The 15,775-nt window shown below is 53.1% G+C and overlaps 1 protein-coding gene across 1 annotated transcript in view; it reads right to left on the reverse strand.

Moving 5' to 3' along the window:
- Positions 1-13,085, reverse strand: part of ADRB2 (adrenoceptor beta 2) — a 34,612-nt gene extending 21,527 nt beyond the window's left edge. Inside the window, exon 1 of the mRNA XM_054079743.1 lies at positions 11,675-13,085. Within this exon, the coding sequence (XP_053935718.1) occupies positions 11,675-12,848 (1,174 nt within the window). The 5' untranslated portion in view covers positions 12,849-13,085. The remainder of the gene's footprint in view (positions 1-11,674) is intronic.
- Positions 13,086-15,775: the final 2,690 nt, after the last annotated feature.

Below are 15,775 nucleotides of genomic sequence, written 5' to 3' on the forward strand. Positions count from 1 at the left end.
GGGAGGATAAATTAGACTGGACACTTGTCTTGGACAACTCCCCCAACGCAGGGAACAAACTGCGCATGCATCGCTTCTCTAATAGCCATCTTCTCACCACAGTTCCCTAGCATTTCTGTTATCACTGAGAAACTGTTCCTTCTCTTTTCATCCTGCCACATTCCTCCTGCCAGATCTGCTAAATCAAACTCATACTGGCTGAAAGCAGACAAGGAAACTACTAATGTAGGAGGGAAGAGGCACCAGCCAGGACGCCTGCACTGAAATGCAGATCCCACTGCCATGGCATTTTCCAGCCCTGTTTCCTCTCTTTCTGCAATCCTTTTCCATCTTCTCCCTCCTCTCCCATATGGCATCCAGCCTCTTGCTTTCCACCTCTAGTTTTCTGCTGATGCCTGAGTTATGATCCCTCTTAGGGTCCTTTTCTCATCTCCATTTGTTTCTTTGTCATCTTTTTACACACCTTGGACTATATTTCATTCTGCCTCTGCTCTTCAGTTCCCTCTATCTGTCCCTTCAACTCTTCTCCTTCAAGTCCTTCTCTTTCTCTCCGTTCTTCATCACCAGTCTGTACTGGATTTATGACTTTATTGGCAGAAGCCTCCTAACAGCCACAGTCACTCAATAAGCTGTGTTGTCCAAACCTATGCTAAAAAAGTTGGCCCCGTCCAAACAGTTCATAATTATTTTTCCCCTCGTGAGTTTTGCATGTTAAAGGGAATTCTTAAGCAGAGAAAGAAAACATCCCTGAAATCACTCTGACTTTGACATAAGCCTTTGTCTTTGCAAATCATATCAGAAAGGAAAATCCCCAAAGCTCTGCCATCTAACTGTAGCAAACTGAAATGCTATCCTGCAGCGAAACAAGTGAGTCCAAGTGTGCTGCTCAGCGGTGACCTGCCCCCAGCATGAAGGGCTTGAGCCAGCCCAGCCTGAGGCCAAACCTGAGCAGATGCAATGCCAGCACTCCCTCTCGGGGTCCCTCAAAGACCTGGGGGGCATTGCAGATTGGTAGGGAGAGCTCACCATGCCCCTAGCCAGCACTTCTGCAAAGCCCCACGTTTCACTCCAGGCCAATAATCCTTTGCCCCTCTCCAATTCACTTCTGTGTCTCCCGGCCAATCTCCACAAGTCATGCCTAGAAATCACAGTCCCCTCTGGCCCTGCTGCCACCAGCTCTGGTTCGGAGGCTAATCATGCCACTGCTCTGTGCCCTGACCTTTCCTTTCTGGGAACAGCATGCACCTCTTGCCTCCCATCACTTGACTCTCCCCCACGGCCAAGCCAGAGGCAGCCCTGCCGAGCAGCCCAGCACCCTGCCCCTCTCCCTGCCTCCTCCCGTCCCGGGCAGCAGCCAGGGTGTCATCACCTCCCGCGCCAGAGAGAGATACCCACAACCGTCCCTTACAGTTTGCTCGCAAATGTCAGCTGTGCGCCTGCGAAGGAGGGGCTGCGTCTGCAGGAGGAACAGCCTGTACATCGCTTTGCTGCCGGGGATGGGGAGATGTTCATTCAGGGCTGAGTGTCTATCCTGGAGGGGTTTCCATGCTATAAATAGGTACTTTAAGGATCCCCTTTTAAGAAGGGTCTTTCTCTGCCGCAAGGAGCCCCAGAAGGACAGGGAAACACACAGCCAGCTTTTAAATGAGCTGCACAAATCATACTACGCAGTTATTGAGGAATGGCCTTCTTGCTCCGAGTCACTAAAAGTCTTTCTGTCTTTCTGCTCCTCCTTTTCCTTCCCATGCATGTCCTCCCTACAGCTCCCCTTTGCCTCAGCTGCTATGCTGAAGTGATATGTGGTAGTTCCAATAGGTGTAGATTGTGCCTCCAGCGTAGTGCCTTTCTTGCTTATATACCTATACCCATATAAACTTGTACTCTGTATCTCTATATTTGTACCTCAGCTGGAGACAGCAAGACCTCCAGGTCTGAGTGGGACTTGCCTTCACTGCCTCTCCACTGCCACCACAAATGACTTTGGTCAGGGCTCCATCTCCCATGCAGGGAGTGTGCTAACATCTCGGTTGTGTAAAACCCTGGCAAGTTCCCAAATGACTACACTTTCACGAAGCTGAAAGGAAGAGGACAATCTGTGCTTGCTAGGAGGGGAGGGGTTTCTCTGAACCACAGCACTTGAAAGGGCTGGTCCTGGTGAAAGGCGGGTCTCTACCAGCACCCATGGCAACCCAAAGCAAAATGCCATCCAGAGTAAGACAATGCTCTAACGTCTGTGCTGGAAAAAATTGTCCTGCTGAGTAACACCTACCCCTCCAGCCCAACCATCACCTTTCTCCCACCTTTGACACCAAAGACCACTGTTATCAGATACTGACCCTGCTACAAGCAGGCTTTCAAGATCACGCAGAGCATTAACTGTGTCGCTGTCACGACCAATTTCCCAAGTTACCTTCCAGCTTACACCACTGTGTTTGGTACTGAAGTCGGCTCAACAAGAGCACAGGAACAGCGTAACACACATACCCACGGAGAAATCTGTGACCTGATAGTTTACAGCACAGATGTCTTTCATATATGGCAGGCTGGGTGGAAGGAGGTCCTACTTGAACTGGGCTAACTTTCACAGAGACTTTCTTTCTCCTCTTTTTTAGCTATAAAGCTGTTCATACAGCCCTTCACACTCAGCAGCTCTGCATGCCAGCTTTTGAGGCTAGATTGTCTCTATAAAGGAGGTCCCATGCTTGGCCAGACTTATGTCAAGGCAGAGTGTAACAGCAGTATCTGGGTTACAGGGATGTATCACAAACGACCTGCGGTCAAGGCAGTTACAGATTTATCTCAGCATAGTTCTCTGGTGTGAAGCGTGCTGACACGCTTCCTCTCAGAAATCACCAACAGCAATGACTTCGTATTTTGGTGTGACACAGACTTTTGCTAAGGTCCAAGCGGAGAGCTGGAAGAGGGGGGTGACAGCCAGATGAGGTATATGGAGAGTAAGAAAACATCTCAACAGTGAGAACAGATCCCCCAGTGAACAGGCACCAATGCAGCCCCTCCACCCCCCTCCCCTGCACATAGATATATCTGGGCATCCACTACCTGTGCTACATGCAGGCACACTTCCTTTCTCTACAAAGTATGTATGAGAAAATCAGCATCTCTTGTCATCTTGTCTGCTTCCAGGGCCAGGCCTACAGAAACTTATTTAGGGCTTCTGCTCCAGTTTTTCTGAGGAAACACTGCCACTGATTTCCAGCCATGAGACCAACACAACAAGATGGGAATTTCAGGCATTGAAGCAGAGACTCTGCAGCCCCTTGAAGGCTTCTTCGAGGCTGATTGACCAATTTGCTGCCCACATGCTGCAGCCTGTGGAACCTCCATCCAAGAACCAATAAGGAGTCTAACAGCCAGACAGGCACCCATTGCGGTAGGCACCATCTGATCTGATGCCAGGGCGTTTGGGAGGCAGGAAGGGCAGTACAGCTTTGGGGGCAATAAGAAATGTTTTCAGCTGTGGGGTTCTTTCTTGGGCTGATGGCTGCAAAATATCAAGACGAGGGCAGTCCCCACCCAAGGGTTGAACAAGCATTTCCCTCAGCCAGAGAGAAAAAAAAATTAAGAAGGGATTTTTCACACTTGCATACACTTAAGAGGAAAAAATATTTACATGAGGGAGAAAGGACTTGGCATGAGCTTCCCAGAGGCCATTTGCTGTTTATGCATTTCTCAGGACTAGGCTGAAGCTGCAGAGCTCAGCGGTGGAGCCTGAGCACCCCCGCCCCCCAGCCACCAAGGAGGTGATGCAAGGGTGAACTGTGTTCAGACTGTCTCAGGGCTGGTGAGAGATCTTCTTGCCGCTGCTCCTATTGCCTACGCTTGCAATGAAGTCATGTCTGTGAGACTGCAGGCAGCTCTGGCAGGGGCCACCATGGTTTCCTAATGCTTTTCCTTTGGCATCACTGGAAGACCAGAGCCAGGAGGGGCTGCTAGGTGCCTCCGGGCAATCACCAAAAGTGATAGGAAGCAAGGACTTGTTTCTCAGCATCTCTTGGGATCAAGCACTTTTCCAAGATAGGATGTGAAATGTTATCCAGTCTGAATGTCCTGTTGTTACAGGGGTGAGGGGAGCTAGATAGCAGCTGAGGCTCCCCACACAGATGCTGAAGTTCTGACTGATTCCTTCTTCAGGACCCTTGCAGTCAGCAATAGCTTGCATTTCTAACTGGGGCTTTCTATCCCTTGAAAGCACAAAATTACAAACCCATACATTATTATAATTTGGGCATCTGTCGTGTTTTGGAAGTGCCTGGAGTAATCCTTCCCTGTTCAAGCTGCACAATGACTCCCCGCTGTTGTTTCTGGAAAGGAGAAGCCTCGAAACGTGCACTGGCCTACACTGCCAAAGCTTTCATCATGGCCTTAAGTGCCATAAAGAATGCAAAATACTTATCATTGCAACATGCTGGGCTGGGATCCTACTTTACATTAACCATGCTCTTTCTTCACCTCTGCCTGAAGCAACAAGAGTGCCAGGACAATAGGGCTTCGCAAGAGGTAACAGAGAACAGGCCAGAAGACCAGGATAATTTTCCAAAGACACCCCTCGGAAGCTTTTCCAATCCTAATTAGGAGACAAAGGAACCCGGGACAGACCGAAGTGACCTACCACACTGTGCTCTCATGATCCCCATTCCTGCAGCAGAACTCATCCCGTTACCCCCGCTTGCAATCCAAGTTCCAAACCAGCACAGCTTGGGAAGCTGCAGCACGGTGTTTGCACTGTGCTGAGCCAGGACTAAGGAGACCTGCTGAGGTGTGCAGTGCTCATCCCTGGTGAGGGAGGACATTCCTGAGGCAGCTGAGTGGCAGCAGAGTCATCATTTACTCCTGCTGCAATACCATTGTAGGGGCTCACTTTTGTACTGGAGCAGAGCAAAGACTGCACTCGGCTTTACAGAAAAGCTCTGCAGATATTTTGCAGTGTTTCACCTTTCCCATGCCAGTGACCTCTGCACTGGACATCTGTATTTCCTCCCAGACCCAGGGAACACTGGCACTGGTGACTAACGACAGAGGATTAAAGCTTGCTTGCAGCTATACTCAGCCATGCTTCTGCAGCAGCCCTGCTCTGCCAGAGGCACGGGAGCCATCCGAGGTTGCCACTGTTTCAAGTCTAAACAGGCAGAAAAGCAGGTGGATTTTCAAAAAGCATTTTGCCTGCAAATTCTGACATAAGAGACGAAAACCAAAGAAGCCCTTTCACAGTGAGGTGCTGAGCACCCGCAACCTCCTTACTGCTTCCAGGGCTCAAAGCACTGCATAAACTAATGAAATTCTCATCCACTTGAGGAGGCTGCGTGTGTGCCTCCCCACCAGTACCAGGATATTCAGGTGCTGGTCTTTTTTAATCCTGAAGGATTCACTGGAAGAGTCTGGGAAAGTATTGGGGAATACAGCCAGCAAAAAAAGCTTTAAGCAAGAACACTTGACTACAAGCATGCCATAAATACTTTTTATTTAAAGAGTGTCAATTAATAGGACCTACAATAAATACTTGAGCTTTCGAACATACAGATCTTCATCTATGTAGCTACCTAGCATGACAAAACACCTTTACATTTCCTTATTTATATACCAATCTATATATATCACTGTATATAGATAATAGAGTACATATATACACGTATACAAAGATTATATCTAAATATATATGCACTTACGCAAAAATTACCTTAAAAAGAACAGTAAACAAGTAAATATTTCCCAGTACATTCTCATTGGCACTGGCAATATTGCACTGAAATTCAGTTGTATACTCCTGACATTGAGAGGGTGAGAAAACAGGAGAAAACTGAAATTGCATGCATGGAGAAGCAGCAAATCCACTTTCTTCATGATGAAGAACACTAGTAGAGGTTTGATGCCCCTGAAATACTCTGCTTGAATCACAACCCTTACACACAGCAATTCCAAAATACCCACTGCTAAATCCAGGTCAGTCAGGGTTGTGTCCTGCTCTTACACTTACCAGGAGAGATAACCTCCTTCCAAGTTCTGCGTGAACTCCAGTTTCAAGCGTGCACTGCTCTGTCTAGACCCAGGCTGTGTCACTGGGACCCCAGAGGTCTGTGCTCCCAGTGGAGCTGGCTGTACTTTGTTCTGCAGGAGGTAAACATGAGCCTCAGTCCTTCTGCTGAGGGTGTGAGAGGGAGCCGTTGTGCCCATGCCCCCAGCTGCAGCTTGGGTCCTTGAGGAACAGCTGTAGGGCATCTCCCAAGAGGCAGTGCTGGGTGAAATATTGCCACACTACTCTGCAATATGACAAAAAGTACCTACAGGTCCCCATGTGCAGCTAGTCACCCTGCAGGGACATCTCTGATAAGAGGCAATAACTACCCCTGCTGCCAAATGACAGTGTCCTCACAGTCCTGGATGTGTATTCATTGCAAAATGTTCTCTTTGCCCCTAGGAAGAAAGGTTAGGACTTGCTTTTAGAACAGTTTCAATAAAAGAATAACAAGGGGAAGAAATGCTTAGGCTGCTGGGTTCAAGTCTCGGAAAGAGCCAAGCTTTCACGTTGAAAGAGACTTAGATGCACAGGGAGTAGATGCCAAGAAGTGGCTGAGGTCCTGCTCGTGCACCTCAGAAACAAAGCACAAGTGTAAAAACAAGAGTGAAAGAAACCTTAATCTCTGAAGAACACTTGTCTCAGGGAGCCTGAGGTCACACCACCCCTCTGCTGAGAACAACATCCATGGCCAGGGGTCTTTTTGAAACAGCCCCTGCTCACCTGAACCTGAAGAACCACCCTGAGTACCACGCACACCAGAAACCTGAAGGGTAGGCACTGATAGTCTAAGTTAGAAAACAATGTGGATCGGCCAAGGTACACAGTGCTTCACCAGGGCTGAACGCTTCTGCAAAGGCTGCTGGGGAGGAGGAAAGCTGGGGTGATGCTGGTGAGCAGACCAGCAGGCACCCTCCCTTTGCATCCTCACTGCCAGGGACACAGCCAGGCACTGCCATGGTCAGTGAGAAAACCTCTGCTTCCCTGCTGCTCTTAGGTCAGCGCTTTCTGTCAGCTGACAGAGAGCAGAGAAAGGAACATGCAAGATAACAACATCTTTGCTCCTGCCAGAGGAATGAACATGCTCATAAACCCATCTCCTTGGGAAATGGATTCATCACACCAGTGAAAACAAACACTGGGAGACAGAGGACTGGCAAAGGGAGAAGGACAAGAGCCTTTCCCTTAGGCAGCGCAGGTGTTTGAGACCCCTGGCAGCAGCAGAATTGTAACAGCAGAAGGGCAAGAGATGCTGGAACATAGATTGCAGCCTGTTGTTTACTCCTAGCGAGCCCTGTCAATAATCCTCCCTCTGCAGTAAAATCATGTCCTTTACAGTATATAAATACATAAATAAGCCCTTTGAAAAACCCACTGACTGTGACATGGAAGAGCTGAAGAGCACGTCGTGTGCTCGCTCACACATTTACTGCCTTTCAAGCTGGGCTCTCCTTTCTACATACTAATCCCTGGCCTATTTTCAAACATTTGGGTGCATTTGGTAACTTAACTCTCTTCCCTCCCTCTCTGCCGTACCCACTGCCTCGGCAGTGTCCTTAGGCGAGGGTCTCACCTTCACCTGAAGGACAAGGGAAGCTACCAGGTGCAGACCCAGCTCCACAGGTGAGGCTCAGTGCCACATGCCCACCCTGAGACCTCATGGCAACACGATGTGCACTGACTGGCAATGCTGTGCATTGGGAACTGCTGAACAATTCAGGGTACAAAGTGCTTTGGGAATGGCCCATCCTCAAGAGATGCTCGAGCTGCGCTCCCAGCTGGGGATCTGCACCCAGACCCTGTCTGCTCAGTCAGCTCCCCTTACACTTCCATACTTCCCCAGTACCACAGTATTTCAGGACTTCCCAGAAAGCAAAAGCTCTCCAGGAATGCTCCCAAGAGGCAAAGGACTGACATAACTCAGCAGCTCTCAATACTCTGCCTGTTGTTGGAGGACAAAGCAAAGACGTTCCCTGATGCGGAAACTACAGCTGGTTGAATCACAAGCAGGACCTACAGCCAGGGCAGTATTTTGTAACAACACAAAAGCTGTGTTTCTGACACTCATCTTGACTAAGACTTTAAAAACAATAACAATCTCTTCAGCCAAAATCACTAAAAGCAGGGAATGTACCACAAAGCTCCCCTTAGCTGCATGCCCTGTCCCCTGGGGGAGGACAGCATCCCACTCATGCTCTACACACCTTTGTGACAGTGGCATAAGGTACAAACCAGCAGCACAGAAGTCAGGCTGCTCTGTTGGCCGTAAGAATTGGGTACTTTGTCACAGTGATTTTCTTCAAATGAAGTTACCACTGTGGTTTTTATCAGATGTATTTAACCTTAGCCAACTCTCTGCTAGTGTAAAATCCTAAGTACCCTAAAATCACTTTAAGCAGCGAATGTCCCAACTTCGGTGCTCTGGTTTTGAATGCCCAGCACCTATCTATAAAATTTTCTTTTTATTATAAAATAGGTAAAAAGGATTCCTTTATAGAAATTTTTTTTTTAACCACAGAACAGGAAAGGATTGTCAGGTTCAGTTTTGCTAGTGCCACACTATTTTCTCCTCCACTATTTCTCTGTTTTGATTTCAGCTGGCCCCAGAACTTCACAGTTTGCATTTCACCAGTTTTACTAATGAGGAAAGAAAGAAGTTCTTCACTGCTCAGACTTCACTGCAAGCCTGAGGTTTCCTAATACTGTAGCTGGACATTGGAGTAGTGAGGTCAACTGTCCGGTACAAGCAACCCAATGTCCCCTGCCCCTTCCACATCCACATCCCCTGGATACTGTGGTGGTTCTGCAATTAGCCACTTCCCCATCTCTCAGCTTTTGGCTACATACAACCACAGCATATGAAGTATGAACACAGGCAGTCAAATAAATAGAGCAATTATTTGGGCAACAAAGTCCTGGTCCACAACGTGTGCAAATGAAATGCAAATAATTAATAAAAAAAAGACAGACCACAATTGAAATGTGGACATTGGACTTCTTTGTGCCAGAGTCTCCTGTCCCAAAGCCGGTGAGAATTTGGCTGCTGAGCCTGCTGGAGGCTGACCTGACCCTCAGTCAGGAGCTGGCTATGGCTGTAAGGCACCTCCTCCCTCTGTGCCCTTGCTACCTTGCTACGCTGCCCCTGGGCATTGCAAAATACGGCGTGCCACTGGCAAGATCAAAATAATCATGGCTCACATTGAGCTGAAGTGCACTGCTAACCCGAGCACGTGTATCCGCACCCAGCCCACAGCACACCAGCCTCTCACATTTCGGTCCTTGTACAGTATGAAGAAAATAGCACCTGACTTCTGGTCCCAGTCCCGCAGCACCGGGTCTCCCCCTGCTCGGACAGCCTGTTAATGTTTATCTGAGGAGCAAATGTTTTTGCTGACCTGCGGCCTCGCACACCACACCATGCCATCACACTCCTCCTTCGCTCAAGTGGCTCATGCTCAAAGGACTTTGGGCACTGCTGACAACCCCACCTCTGACAGGCACAGGCATCAAAGCACACAGCAAGAGCCAGGAGGGAAGAGCGCTCAGGCACGTTGCCTGCCTCTGCTGTAGTGCTGAGCTGGAAAGGCAGCAAGCAGAGCTGAGCCAGCACCTGTCACAGGGCTAGAGGAGGAGGAGGAGAGGCCGCATACAGCTATTCCTCCTCCCCAGCACCCTTTCCACGCAGGATCAGAACCACTCTAGAAAAAAAGGAAAAAGTAAAAAGGGGGCACTAGGAGTTCTAGACAGTTCTAGTCCCACCAGCCCGACAAAATAAAACCCACGTGGGGCTTTACCAGGGGTGTTAAGAGCTCAGAAAGGAGTTTGGCATTTCCCTGCACCTTGCAGTAGCCACAGCGGAGACAAGCAACCTGCAATCCCTCCTCACACTGATTTTCCAAGGGAGGATTCCCCTCCAGTGCTCCCTGGGACTGTTCCTTCTGATATCCCAGCACTTCGGGCAAGTCCTTCTCAGAGCATCCACGAGAGTCAGAGCCACACGGGGACTACAAAGAGGCAGCCACAAACCCAGCTCCATCCCTTCTCCCAGCCTTCAACCTCCCCAGACCGGTGCATGCTGCTTCCTCGCAGCGCTGCCTCAAGCCCCCTCGGAGCCTGCAGAGCAGGGTACCCGCCCTAGGGGACCCCGCTCCGGGGATGTAGCTGGTCACCTCACTGCATTTGCAAAGCCAGCTCCACCAGGGACCCAGCGACCCTCAAACACCACACACTGACCACGGCGTGGCCCCAGCAGCAGCGTGGAAATGCGTGTTGGGGGAGAAAACCCCCCCCACACGCGGTGCTGGAGCACCCCCCGCGGGACCCCACGGAGCGCCGATAGGTCCCGTGAGCACCGTGTCCCTCCACCTCCCCCGCGCGGGTCTGAGAAGCCCCTACACTTGCACACCCCTCGGGTCCAGCCTTTCGCACCGCAGATGAAGGCAATGCGGTGGGAGGCTCCGTTTCCCACCGCGACCGCTGCTTCCCTGTACCTAAGAGCAAGCCCTGGGCAGCAGTGCCAGCCCTGTCCCTGTCCCGCACCTGCCCGCCCGTGTCTGCCTGCTGACAGCCCTGCGAGCCCGGCTCTCGCAGACCAAGAACGAAATGCAAAGCCTGTCCAAGGAGGGAAAAAAAACCTCCACAAACCAACTGACCCACAGCCGTCCCGCGGCCAGAGCTGGGCTTCCAGTCTGCCACAGAAAATAAAGCATCTTCCTCCTCCATCCCACCTCCTCGAGCTCACTGTCGTTCGAGACTTGAAGTTTAACAAACCGGGCAGTTTAAAAGCTTTGGTTGCAGCCTCGACAAAAGGATGGTCTGTGGTTGTAGCAGCATTTCGCCCAGCTTCCCAAGTAACACATTCCTGAGTCCCACAGTCACAGTCTCGCATTCTGGGCAAACAGTCCATTTATTTCTATTATTATTATTATTTCAGCAGAAAGTCCTTACAGCACTTGGCAAAAAAAAAAAAAAAAACAACCCCCCTTTTTTTTCTGGGCGCTGTTTAAACTGTGCCACTGATGGCAATAGTCGCGGATCAGACCCAGCCCCGCTCCCCGCATCTCCTCCCCAGGGATTCTGTCGCAGAGTGCCACCACGGCACAGCGCCCTGGGATGGCCAAGCTGTCACCACCGCCCGAGGGTCCCGCGGCCACCGGCGCGGTTACGAGGAGGGATCCGGGCAGAGCGGGGCGGGCGGCTGCAGCCCCGGTCCCATTCCAACCCGACAGCACGGGCAGAGAGTCAGAGAGTGGTTTGGGTTGGAAGGGACCTTAAAGGTCATCCAGTTCCAACCCCCCTGCCATGGGCAGAGATGAGGTAGATCCACACCGCCAGGAAGTCCCTCCTGGGACTAGCCCAGCCCCCCCCCCCCAATTCCTGCTGAAGGGACGTGTCCCCAAAGAGGAGCCTGCAAGCAGCCCGCCCGCCCTGCCCGGGGCCACCCCCCACCTGCTTGCAGAAGGCTTGCCGAGTTTGGTGATCCTTGTAGCCAACTGGGTTTTAGGTGAGCTCTAGAGAGGATCATTACTATGATTATCATCACTGGGGGCTTGCTTTTCCTTAGAGAGAAAGGCTCCTCTCTGTAAGCGCTGTGTGCCACGCCAGAGCCCATCGCGTCTCGAAGCTACCCGCTCGGCACGGTACCTTTGCAGTGCAAAAAGTCCTCGGGGTGAGGGAAGGAGCCCTCCTCGCAGAGCAGCTCGCAGGCTTTATCCGACGCCAAGGGGTAGCCGTTGTCCTCCTCGTTGTACTCACTCTTGCCGTTGCTGTTGGAGTAGCCGTTGGCGTACATCTTCAGGGCAGACCTGCGGAGGCACAGGAGCTCCTGGAAGGCGTACCTGAAGTCCGGGCTCCGGCAGTAGATCAGAGGGTTGAAGGCAGAGTTGACATAGCCCAGCCAGTTCAAGAGGATGTATACGTACTTGGGTATGATGTCGTCCTGGATGACGTGCACGATGTTGACGATGAAGAAGGGCAGCCAGCATAGCGTGAAGGTCCCCATGATGATGCCCAGGGTCTTGAGGGCCTTGTGCTCCTTCAAGAAGAACTTGGAGGAACGGCGGTGCCCAGCTCCCCCTTTCTGTTCCTGCTCCTTGTTCTGAGTGTGAAACCTCCCCTCACTCCTGTCTATCTTCTGCAATTGCTTCTTGGCCACCTGGAAGACCCTGGCGTACACAAATACCATGACCACGAGCGGCAGGTAGAAGGAGATGATGGAGGAGGCGATAGCATAGGCTTGGTTAGTGAAGAAATCGCAACACGTGTCCTTTTCGTAGCACAGAATGGCCTCGTTACGGTCTGCCCGGTACCAGTGCATTTGGATGGGCAAGAAGGAGGTGAGGGCTGAAACCACCCACACCACAAGGATGACCACGCGTGCCTTGCTCTTGGTCAGCAGGCTCTGGTACTTGAAAGGGGAGGTGATGGCGAAGTACCGGTCCACGGCAATGACGCAGAGGGTCTCAATGCTGGCCGTGACACAGAGCACGTCCAAAGAGGTCCAGAACTCACACCAGAAGTTCCCAAACTTCCACATCTCCATGATGATGTGGCTGGCGCCGAAGGGCACCACGGCCAGACCCATCACTAGGTCAGCGCACGCCAGCGAGGTGATGAAGTAGTTGGTGACGGTCTGCAGGCGCTGGAACCGGGCGATGGCGGTGATCACCAGCACGTTGCCGAAGACGATGGCCAGCACGATCACCGACATGAGGATCCCCATGCCCACCATCCACACGTCCCGCGACAGCGAGGGGTCGGCGGCGCTCTGGTTGACGCTGATGTTGCCGCCGGGCAGCTCGGTGCCTGCCACCCCCATGGCCCCCAGCAGCCCCCCCGGGGCGCTCGGCTTCGCCTAAGGCTGCTCCGCGGCAGCGCTGCTCGGTGCGCCGCGCGTTCGGGACGGAGGCGCCGGGGATCCCGCTGGGCGCGCCTGCACCGAGCCCATCCGAGCCGAGCCGAGCCAAGTCGAGCCCAGCCGAGGCGATGCGATCCGTCTCGATCCGATCCGATCCGATCCGATCCGATCCGATCCGATCCGATCCGATCCGATCCGTCCCGTCCCGTCCCGTCCCGTCCCGTCCCGTCCCGTCCCGTCCGACTACCCCAACCCGTTAGGCGCCGCGGAGCTTATAGCGACACCCGCCGTGACATCAGCCCGCGGCGGCCAATCGCAGCCCGAGCCGCGCCCCCCGGGCGTCCCCGCCCCACGGGCTCCGCTGCTCCACGTGTGCGCCCACGCCGCGGGGTCCCCACGCGCGTCCCCACCCCCAGCGGTGTCCCCTCACCCCACGCGTGTCCCCACCCGCGGGCTCTCCTGCACCACACGTGTTCCCACCCTGCGGGGACCCCACGCGTGTCCCCACACCGTCGGCTGCCCCGAATCCACGTGTGTGACCACACCGAGGGGTCCCCACGCGCGTCCCTGCGCCCAGCGGTGTCCCCTCACCCCACGCGTGTCCCTACGCTGTGGGCTCCCCTATTCCACGCGTGCTCCCACCCTGCAGGGACCCCACACGTGTCTGCACACCATGGGCTCCCCCTGATCCACGTGTGCACCCACACCGAGGGGTCCCTACGCGTGTCCCCACGCCCAGCGGTGTCTCCTCACCCCAAACGTAGCCCCATACCATGGGCTCTCCCTGATCCACGTGTGCACCCACACCGAGGGGTCCCCATGCATGTCCCCACACTGAACGGTGTCCCCTCACTCCATGCGTGTCCCTGCCTGGCGGGGCTCCCCCGCTTGACGCATGCTTCCACATCGCAGGGACCCCACACACGTCCCCACACCATGGGATCCCCCTGACCACACCTGCTCCCACCGAGCGGTGTCCTCTCGCCTAGTCTCCCTCTGACCACATGTGCTCCCACACCTTGGTGTCATCACGCATGTCCCCACCCTGCGGGCTCCTCCGCTTCACATGTGCTCCCTTCCTGCTGTGTCCCCACACCATGGTCTGCCTGCTCAACCAAACCTGCTCCTAGTGGTGTCCCCTTGTCCCACATGTGCTCCCACACCCCATGGTGTCCCCACACTGTGGTGTCCCCCGACCACACATGCTCAGACCGAGTGGTGTCCCCACACCCTACACATGCTCCCTGCCCCATGGTCTCCCCCTCCTACATGCATGCTCCCGCTCCACAGTGTCCCCATGCCCCACGCATGCTCTCCACCCTGTGGTGTCCCCCAGCTCCACACATGTTCCCACACCCCACGGTGTCTCCGCAACCCATCTGTGCTCCCTGCTCTGTGGACTCCCACTGTTTTGCATATAGTACCCCTCACCCATGCATGCTACCTGCCCCAGGGTGTCCCTGTGCTTTCCACCCTACACCTTCCCCCACACGCTGCCTACCCTCCAATGTCCCCATGCCTTCCACCTACGAGTGCCACACGTGCACTCCCTGCCCCAGGGTGTCCCTGCACCCTCTGCCCCACATGTGAGCTCCCTGTCCTGGGGTGTCCCTGCATCTCCCACCCCACCCATGCACACTGCCTACTCCCACTCTGGGATGTCCCCAGGATACATGGCACCAGCAAAATCCTGAGGACACTAATGCTTACAGAGATTTTGTCCCTGGCTGAGCACTGGGGTCTTGCTTTCTTAAGAGCCCCCTTCCTCACCAGTGACACTCCGTGCCAGGATGTCACAAGTCTCCATCTCTGCTGGCCCCCAGGACCAGCAGCATTGCTGCAGCTTCACTCACAGCCCGGCACCCCAGTGAGCACCCAGGTAGCCACGGTGGTGGAGTGCATCTGAGTGCTGGAGCCACAGCCCAGCCCCAGAAATCCTGGAGCTGATCAAAGACACAGAGACCCTTGAACTGTCCCAGGAGTGCTGGCTGGTTGAGGAGGCTGTGCGACTGCTGCTCACTGCCGTGCTGCAGCCGGGCAGGTGCTTAGCCCTGGACACTATCACAAATATTTCCCTCCAAAGCAAACAAATTTACTATAAGTGGGTTAAGGAATCCTGTAAACTTCCTTTGACCTAATGGGAGATAACACTGCTGCTGGAGTTTCATTTCTGCCCGTTGCTGTGCACTGACACTGCCCAGCCTCGTACTGCTCTCCCGCAGAGATACATGACGTTGCCTGCAGCCCGCAGGGAGCTTGCGGAGGTTACAGCAAGCCTGAAGGCTGTGGTTCTGAAATTGCCTTATGCCACAGGAAGGGAGAACAGAAAGAGTTGCTTTCGCCCAGTCTCTCGTTGGGGGTGCTGCACCATGGCCTTCCCACGGCAGCAGCAGCGAAGTGCTCCCACCTTTATTAGCAATTAAACAGTTACTCATGTTAAATCTTACTTGAAACTCCTCAGCTGCCAGAGTATGATGGGGCTTCCCAATTCTGCCCCATTTTTTCCAGATGGCAAGGCTGTACTGCAGTGCCGAGGCTGAGCTCTGGCTGTGGTGGGGAGCAGCCTTCGCCCCATCAGCCCTGTGCTGTGGCTTGTTAGATGTCTGTGTCATGCCCACACTATTTATAGAGAGGAAGCTTTGTGGTTTAAAACAGAGGAGCAAATGAGGTGCTGTAATCAGGAAATAACATGAAAGACAGTTTCAGCGGTATGAGATTTCTGTCTAGGCAGGGATTTTCCTTAACTAGAGGCTTCCTTGCACAAAACTTAGAGGTTTCTACACTCTACTTCTGCATCTACACACTTCAGAGGTTTAAAAAATGAAGAGATGCGAACAGGAGAGATGCGGGGCACCCGTTCCCACTGCAGACGTGCACAGCCCTTGGAA

Source organism: Cuculus canorus, chromosome 14 (assembly GCF_017976375.1).
Source record: "Cuculus canorus isolate bCucCan1 chromosome 14, bCucCan1.pri, whole genome shotgun sequence".
NCBI classification, from domain to species: domain Eukaryota; kingdom Metazoa; phylum Chordata; class Aves; order Cuculiformes; family Cuculidae; genus Cuculus; species Cuculus canorus.